Raw genomic sequence first — 8,766 nt, 5'->3', positions numbered from 1 at the left:
CCTGGTGCAGCCATGCCCAGCATCCCAGCACGTGCCAGCTGCTGCCAGCCCTGCTCTGCAGCTCCACACAGCACCTTCCCCTGCTTACCTGCTGTCCTGGCAGTGCCAGGCCCTGGGGCAATGCCACATCATGTCCTCATGCCCTGATGTCCCCATCCATGCTGGATGGTGGCCAGGGCAGTATTGCCAGAGCCTGTCAGTCATGGGGCACTCAGGGCTTGGGCAGGGGGCCAGGTCAGAGACTTGGAGGCACACTGGCACCCAGAGAGTCCAAGCAGGGAGTCAGGGCAGAGACTTGAGGACACACTGGCACCCAGAGGGATCCCCTTTTCCCATAGCTCCAGCTGGAGTCTCCATGTCTGTTGGCAACGACCAGGCAAGAGTGGCACTGGGAATCATGGCACAGCCGTGGCTGCTGCACCGCGGGGGAAGAAGCCCAGGACCCTCCGCACCACTCCCAGCCCCAGAGGAGCCCTCAGGCTCTGCCTTCCTGTGCCCGGGGCCTTCCCATCTCCTTCGGGGTCGAGGTCCAGGTTGGTCCATGCAGTACGAGCAGGCACCGGGAGAGGGACCCACGGCACCGGCACTGCCGTGCTCCAGGACCGGGAGGGAGCCGGCAGCTGCCGAGGCAGCGAAGGGGACCAGAGAGTGATGGAGAGGACATCAGCAACGATAACAAAGGGGACCAAGGGGTGATGGAGGCGACTCGTTCAATGACAGCTGCATCACCAGGGCTGACGGGACACAGCCATCCAGAGAGGGCTGGAGCCCAGCGACCCCCTAAATGTCCCCTGCTGCTGTGTCACAGCCAGACCGAGGCCACGTCCGGGTTCCCCAAGCCACCTGCCCATCCTCAGCACCCTGCCAGGGGGAGCTGCGGGGCTGGGAAGCCAGGAGAGGGCACACATGGGCACAGACACACACATGAGCCGTGACTCTGCCAACTAACAAGCAAACCACTCGTGCCAAGGCACACACCCCACCAGCGAGGGCTGCCCAACCCCTTCCAGCCCCAGCTGCAGGACAGAAAGGGCCAGGTGTCAAGGGCCCTGGCAGTGGCTGAGGCACCAAGAGCCCTCCAGGGCACCCCAATTTGCCCCCACCAGGCTCAGGAACATCTGCTGTGGGAGGTAGAGTGTCCCCTGGGGGCACGTTCAGGTCAGCTGCTCCCTGGGGCACCCCCAGACCACAGGGGTTGCACAACCTCTGATGCAATTTCCTCCACCCAAACAACTCCTCCAGCCCTGGCACCGCTGGCAGGGGGTGCAGCAGGGTGAGCCCAAACCGCAGCACGGGGCAGAGCGGGGCTCACAGCCACTTTCTCTCGGGGCAGCACCTCGGGGTTCACATGCTCAGCACCCTGAGACTCACATCTGCTTTCCCTCAGGGCAGCAGAATAGGACCAAGCCCCTAAAGCATCACCCTCACCCCACAGCTGCCTGCACCCCCAGCCTCAGCTCTGGCACCGAAGGAGCCCCAAGAATGCTGTGCAGTGTGAGTGGCTCTGCTGAGAAATGGGGCAAAGACAAGCCCACGGAGCAATGTCACCGCTGCCCAGGGACACCAGGACTCCCACACCCTCCAGCTGGGCACAAGGCTCTCGGTACGATCTACTGCACCTCCTGGTCTCATCCCAAGTGACTGCCCAGGTGGGACACATCCCAGCGCCGCAGGAACGGGGGTGCAAACCATCTTCCCCTCACATGCTCGTTCCTGACACCAAGTCTAAGCCCAGGGGAGAAGTAAAGGGCTCTGTGGGGACACAGTGCTGTGACAAGACCCCAGCACTCCTTGCCCCAACAGCAGGACGCTGGCAGGGCCCACCGGGAGCAGCGCCGTGGAACATTCCTCTCCTCCACTACAGGGATGCAGCCTCAGCATCCCACAGCAAACCCACCCAGCCTCTAGAGTGGTCCGAACGAGCTCCCTCCAGCTTGATGCTTCCCGAGGTGAGGTGCCCAGGGCTCAAGCCCGTCCCAAAGTACACCCACCCCCCACCCCCGGAGGTAGGAACTGGAGCCGTGCTGGTCATCAGGGCTTGTTTAATAACAAAACTCCAGCTATTGTAGAACAATATTCGGCAGCATCATTGTAATATACAATACGGAGAATGCTCTCAGCAATCTGAGAAGGATACGGCCCGCGGCCCCCCGGCAGCTTCTCCCGGGCGGGGAGCGGCTGCCGGCCCCAGCTGTGCCCCGGGGATCCCGGGACACAGAAGAGCCGCGGTGCTTCGGAGGTCCCAGGGCTCTTGGTGGAGGGTCCGGAGTGGTCTCAGCGGCACAGGATCCGGTCAGCAGCCGGGATGCACGGAGCCTGCGGAAAACGGAGAGGGAAGCAGCTGGTCAGGGTGGGTCCTGGGAATAGAAGAGGGCAAGGGGGACAGCCCCGGGGAAGGGACAGAGCGATGCAGAGCGGAGGGGTTCGGTGCAGCTCGGCGGGGCAACGGGACCGGGTCGGTGACAGGGGTCCACGGCCACCTCGACGGCCTCTCGAGAAACGTAAGGAGGGCAGGACGGAGCCGGGGAGGGGTAGCCCGGGGTACGCAGAGTGAGAACGGGACGAGGTCGGTGCCGGAGGATCCACACCCACCCCGGGGGAATGCCGGGGATAGAAGGAAGCAGAAGGGACACTCCGGGAAGGGAACAGTGCGGTGCAGGAAAGATTCCGGTGCAGCCCAGCGGGACAACGGGACCGGTACCGGGGGAGCCCACACTCACCTCAGCGGGATCACCAACGGCGACGGGACGCGGGGGCCCGCGCTGCAGAGCCAGCTGCAGGTCCCAAATGTAGTCAATGACGTGCTGCAGCAACTCCACCTTGGAGACCCTCCGGTGCCGTGGCAGCGTCGGCACCAGCGCCCGGAGCCGCGAGTAGCAGCCTTTCATATCGTACAGCAGCGCGGCAGCCGCCTGCTCCGCCGCTCCCGGGGACACCCCGGGGGACACTCCTGGGCCCGGCCCGCAACGAGCGGCCTCCCCGGGCCTCACTGCCTTCAAGGAACCACCAGGACCCGCGGGTAACGGCGAAGGAGCGGCGGCGGCAACCTTCATGGCGAGGGAAGCGAGCGGCGAGGCAGAGACGAGAGGCAGCAGGACCCTGCGAGCGAGCAGCACGGCGCGCGCCCCGCCGCGCCAATTATAGAGCGCCGTCGGCGGGGGGGTGGGGCCTGGGGAGGGGCCGCGGCCAATGGCGGCCTCGCGGGAGAGGGGCCGGCCCCGCCCACTCCACTCGCCCTCTCCCTGCAGTCAGCGCCTTAAAGGGGCAGCGGCGGTGAGAGGGCAGAGGGGTTTGGGGGGGTACACAGCAGGGGTGTGGCGTGGGGGGCGCCCCCCGTCTGCCCTGACACTTCGCCGACATTAATGCAGGATCGTCGTGGCGAGGTCCCCGCAGCTCCTCTCGTCCCTAACCGCCTCCTCTCCCCGTTCCCCCCCCATGCCCGCGGTCCCCGGGCCTCCCGCTGCCCCTCCCCGCCCCCTCCCTCTTCCCCGGCGGCTCAGACCTTCAGACGCCAGGCTCGTGACGTCACCCATTCATAAAACCCCGCGCGCTGTCAGCGCGGCGCCGCGCGGGCGGTGCCCATGGCGACGAGGGCGGGGCTGAGGGGGGAGACGACACACCTGCACCCCAGCCTGGCACCGGGGCAGGGGGAGCCCTGCGGGGCACCGCGGGAGCCGCATCACCGCAGGGGCAGGGGGGCCCTGGGACCCCCACAGCAATACGGGGACACGGGGAGCACTGGGACTCTCATGGGGGGTACGGGCATGCCCGTGGGCACACCGGCGCTCTGGCACCCTCGCGGGGGTACGGGCATGCCCACGGAGGCGAGAGGGCGGGGGGAGCACCGGGACCCCCACGGGAACACGAAGACACAGACATGCCCACGAGGTCGGGCACATGGATCCGAGGACATGTGTACCCACGCAGAGCCCTGCATACACACGCAGGGAGATGAAGGACTCCCCTCCTCATCCTCCCCGAGTGGGCAGCAGTTCTGGAGGGTGTGGATGGATTTTAACCCCGCCAGTCTGGCTGGGGAGAGCTGCATCCCTCTGTGCCTCCATCTCTCCACTCTTCTGTCCCTCCATCCCCTGTCCCTGTCCCTCCATTCTCCCATCCCTCCGTCCCTCCATCCCCCCATCCTTCTGTCCCTGTGTCTCTCTGTCCCTCCATTCCTCTGTCCCTCCTCCCCGTGTCCCCCATCCCACTGCGGTGGCGGTTCCCAGGGTGGGCACGACGCTGGGGTCACCCCCTCTATTCAGGGCTCGCCGGAGGGCCTGGCGCTGCCAGGTTCCCACCGTGGCTCTCAAAGCTGCTAATTAGCCCCCATCTGGCAGCGGTGGCCGGGCCGCGGCGGGGAGGCTGGGGACATTGTGCACAGGAATGTCATTCATTGCCGCCGGCCGTCCCGGTGTCGCCAGCTGTGCCGCCAACAATGCGCCACGGCCACCGCGAGCTGGCCCCCGTACCCCAGTGGGCACACTCCCCCTTGCCCCCCGCCCAGCACCAGCCGCCCCGGGTGACATGGGCACCACGATGGGCTTGGCTGGGTGCTTGGTGGGTGCCAAGCCAAGGGTACATGTGGCACAGGCGCCCCGGCTGCCGTGGGAACTGGAGGTGCTGAGCCTGGAGAAAAGGAGGCTGAGGGGAGGCTCTGAGGCTCACTACCACTCCCTGAAACGAGGTCGGATCCAAGTGGGGGTTGGGCTCTTTTCTCAGGGAACAAGTGACAGGGCAAGAGGAAGCGGCCTCGGGTTGTCCCAGGGGAGGTTTAGGTTGGACATGAGGAACAATTTCTTCCCTCAAAGGCTGCCCAGGGCAGCGGGGGAGTCCCCATCCCTGCGGGGCTTTCTTGGAGCTGTGGCGCTGAGGGCTGGGGCTTGGTGGTGCCCTGGCAGCGCTGGGTAAGGCTCGGGCTCCACGGTCCTACAACCAAAACCACTCTGCGCTTCTCCGAGTCCTGTGTCCCCAGAGACACCGACCCCAGCCCCTCTGCATGCCAGCGCCGGCAGCGTGGCCCCGGGACGCTGCTGTGGGCGCAGCTGGGCTGTGTCCCAGCAGCCCGGGCTGGGCAGCGCGGCCGCGGTGTCCGGCAAGACAGATCGCTTCATTTCCATCTCAATTCTGGGAACCGGGCGTGCGGCTCGGTAACAGCGGCCGGGGCCATATGGCGCTTGGGGGGGGAGGCTCAGCCCGGCCGAGGGGGGGTGACTGCTTTGCACTGAGCTGGGGTTGCCCGGCAGCCGAAGACATCAAAGCCCCCCGGCCACCCCCTCCGCCCCGCTGGGACCACACAGGGCACGGCCACGCCAAGCTGGTGAGGGGCCGCCGGGGGCTGCTTGTGTTGTGATGGGAATGCTGGCAGGGCAGTGCCCCAGCCTTGGCAGTGCTCAGCTCTGACAGTACCCACCCCCGCTGCAGCACCCAGCTCTGACAGAACCCAGACCCAACAGCACCCAGCCCTTCTTTAATCCAGTCCAGCAGAATCCAGCCTTTGGTGGCACCCAGCCTTGGAATCACCCAGCCCCACAGCACCCAGCCTTGGCTGAACTCAGCCCAAACATCCCCTAGCCTCGGTAGCACCCAAATCCAGCACTGCACACCTCTAGCAGCACCCAGCCCAAATATCATCCACTCCAGCAGTGCCATCCCTGGCAGCACCATCCCAAACTTCATCCATTCCAGCAGTGCCCAGCACTGGCATCACCAACTCCAGCAGCACTCAGCTGCAGCAGAATCCAGGAGCAGCAGCCCGGACACCCCGGGTCAGGCTGGGGGGATCCCTAATGAGTGGAACCTGCAAACTCGGGCTGCTGCTGCCCTGGCCGGCCTCGAGTTCCACCCAGGTCCCCTCACGCCATAACCCCATCTGCAGATGGTCCCTAGGGACATGCACACCTCGGCCCTGGATGGTGCTGAGCCAGGGCTGCAGATGTGAGTGCACAGCTGGAGCCGGGCCGAGCCCTGAGAAAGCCCCTGCGCGATCGCCTCCCGCCTTCTCCCTTCCCCTTCCCGGCTCCATCCGCTGCAGCCCAGACCAGCTGGAGCCAGGCAGCCCTTCCTGGGATTTATTCCAGCTTCCTGCCCCTCCTGGCCGGGGCTTGAGGCTGGGGCTCCCGTTTGCTTCCTCCCCCGGTCCGCAGCCGCCGGCCGGGCGCCATCGCCAGCACCCAGCACCCTGCAGAGCCCTGGTTGCCACCACCAGCACCCACTGCCCTGCAGGACACCAGTTCTCACCACTGGCACACACAGGACCCCTGCTCTCACCACCAGCACCCAGCAGGACCCCTGCTCTCACCACTGGCACACACAGGACCCCTGCTCTCATCACTGGCACACACAGGACCCCAGCTCTCACCACTGGCACACACAGGACCCCTGCTCTCACCACTGGCACACACAGGACCCCTGCTCTCATCACTGGCACACACAGGACCCCAGCTCTCATCACTGGCACACACAGGACCCCAGCTCTCACCACTGGCACACACAGGACCCCTGCTCTCACCACTGGCACACACAGGACCCCAGCTCTCACCAGCAGCACCCAGCAGCACTCCTGCTCTCACCACTGGCACACACTGCCCTGCAGGACCCTGCTCTCCCGCTGCCAGCACTCACCACTCCATGGGACCATGGCTCTGCACTGGCACTCAGCACCCCGCAGAGCCCTGGTACCCTCACACCAGCTGGGCATCCTTGACCCTGCATAATGGGGACTGCAGCATCCAGCACCCATCGCACCAGCTGCACTCCCAGCCACTGGGGGGGGGTGTGAGGAGGGGGCCTGCAGGGCTCTGCAGGGACTTTGTAGGGACAAGCAGCCCTGCCCCCCACCCCAGGCACCATCACTCCACCACTCCACTGCCTGGCATTTGCTCCCGGGGTGCCTGCTGCACACCTTCAGCTCAGCCCACCCTGCTGCAGTCCCTGGCAGGAGCTTGGCATGAGTGGAAGGCGCTCGTGGAGGCAGTGGGCAGCTACACTGATGCCCCGTGGGGCCATGGCTGTGTATGTGTGTGGAGGGGGCAACCCCAACCCCTTTGCTGAGCTCAGCTCCATGGATGGAAGTTTCCTGCCGGAGCCTTCACGTTTCCACAGCCCCCCCGAGTGGGAGGGCCCCGCGGTGAGGGAAGGTGGCTCAGCGGTGGCCCAGACAGAGAGGAGCCGTGCGGCCGTGGCAGCGCTGGCAGCGGAGGTGCCACAGGGCCCAGGTGCAGCTGCGGGCAGGCAGCGCCGGGGCCACCTCGGCGCCAGCAGCTCCTCGCACGGCCTGCAGAGTTTCCTTCCTCCCGGCAGGGCAGGGCGAGGGGCGACCCCCCCCGGCCCCTTCCCAAGGCCTTCCGCTCCCCGCAGCCCCGGGACCGCCTCTGGCTTGCTGCCCGCTCCCACTGCACGGAGGCGCAGCACCAGCTGCCCTGTGCTCCGCGGGGCAGCAGGGCAGGGAGGGCAATGCTGCTGCCAGGGGGACCATGTGCTGGTGCCATCGTGTGCCACTGCCGGGGTACCGTGTGCCACTGCCACCATGTGCTGCTGCCAGGGGTACCATGTGCTGGAGGTACCATGTGCCACTGCCACCGTGTGCTGGTGCCAGGCATACCATGTGCTGGGGGCACCACATGCCAGTGTCCCCATGGGCCACTGCTGGTGCAACCATGTATTGGTGCCAGGCACACCATGCACCAGTGCCACCATGGGCCACTGCTGGTGCCACCATGTGCTAGGGCTACAATGTGCCAATGCCACCATGCATTGGGGGTACCATGTGCCAGTGCCACCATATATGCCCCCCACCCTGCTCCTGCACACTAAGAAGCTCCAGAAGCCATACAGAGATGGGTGCAAGGTCACAGTGGCATCGAGCTCTCAGCACTCCACGCTGGGGAGGATGCAAAGCCTGGCAGGACCCGGTGCCAGACCCACCGCGGTCACACGGTGGCAGTGAGCAGGGCCCTGTCCCCGTGGCAGACCCCAGCACCGTTTTCCACGGGCCACTGGAGGCTGCCGAAACCACATCTGGAGTCTAGACTCAGCGACTCCGCGGCGGCCGCGCCGTGCCCGAGCCTCGCTGCGCTCTGTTTGCTTAGCTGGAGGCATTTAATTGGAATTAAAGTGGCCTCTCTTGTTTTTACTGGGGGGAGGCTGCTGGAGAGGGAGCTGCAACTCATCGAAAACATCTGCAGGAGGCTGGAAGGGTCAGGAGATGGCAGAACACCAGGCGCCGCTTTTAGTGCTCCGCGGAGGCGTCAATGCGGCTTTTGTGGCCAGGCTGCCAGGGCTGCAAACCCTCTGCTTACCCTGGCAGTGGGCACGGCCGGAGGGCTGCAGGATCCTCCACGTGTCCCTCCCCAAGGTGGGGAGGGAGGACCTAGGCAGCAGGGCATGGGGCAGCGGCAGCTGCTGGAGATGCCCCTGCCTGCCTGCAGCTGCTCCAGTCCTGCTGCCTGCACTGGTGTCCCCTGCCTGCTGTAGCCTTGCTACCTGCATTGGTGTCCCCTGCCTGCTGCAGCCCTGCTACCTGCATTGGTGTCCCTTGCCTGCAGCTGCTCCAACCCTGCTACCTGCATTGGTGTCCCCTGCCTGCAGCTGCTCCAACCCTGCTGCCTGCATTGGTGTCCCCTGCCTGCAGCTGCTCCAACCCTGCTGCCTGCATTGGTGTCCCCCTGCCTGCAGCTGCTCCAACCCTACCTGGTGCTACCTGCATTGGTGTCCCCTGCCTGCTGTAGCCTTGCTATCTGCATTGGTGTCCCCTGTCTGCTGCAGCCC

General features: G+C 65.9%; 1 protein-coding gene across 1 annotated transcript; it reads right to left on the bottom strand.

Annotated features, from left to right (window-relative positions):
• Positions 1–2,025: 2,025 nt before the first annotated feature.
• ID1 (inhibitor of DNA binding 1) lies at positions 2,026–3,130 on the bottom strand. Its single transcript, XM_064167734.1, has 2 exons — positions 2,721–3,130; positions 2,026–2,316 (listed from the first exon to the last, which is right to left on the bottom strand). Exons 1-2 carry the CDS (start codon positions 3,051–3,053, stop codon positions 2,275–2,277), a joined length of 375 nt encoding a protein of 124 aa, XP_064023804.1. The 5' UTR covers positions 3,054–3,130; the 3' UTR covers positions 2,026–2,274.
• Between the last annotated feature and the right edge of the window lie 5,636 nt (positions 3,131–8,766).

The sequence above is a fragment of the Pogoniulus pusillus genome, chromosome 29 (genome assembly GCF_015220805.1).
Source record: "Pogoniulus pusillus isolate bPogPus1 chromosome 29, bPogPus1.pri, whole genome shotgun sequence".
Taxonomy (NCBI): domain Eukaryota; kingdom Metazoa; phylum Chordata; class Aves; order Piciformes; family Lybiidae; genus Pogoniulus; species Pogoniulus pusillus.
The sequence above is the reverse complement of the archived record's forward strand: the minus strand, read 5'-3'. Positions and strand labels throughout refer to the sequence as shown.

Coding starts and splice junctions, on each gene's coding strand:
- ID1 (XM_064167734.1), bottom strand. CDS start 3,053: ATGAAGGTTGCCGCCGCCGCTCCTTCGCCGTTACCCGCGGGTCCTGGT. Junction 2,317..2,720: donor CCGTTGGTGATCCCGCTGAG/GTGAGTGTGGGC, acceptor CGTTTTCCGCAG/GCTCCGTGCATCCCGGCTGC.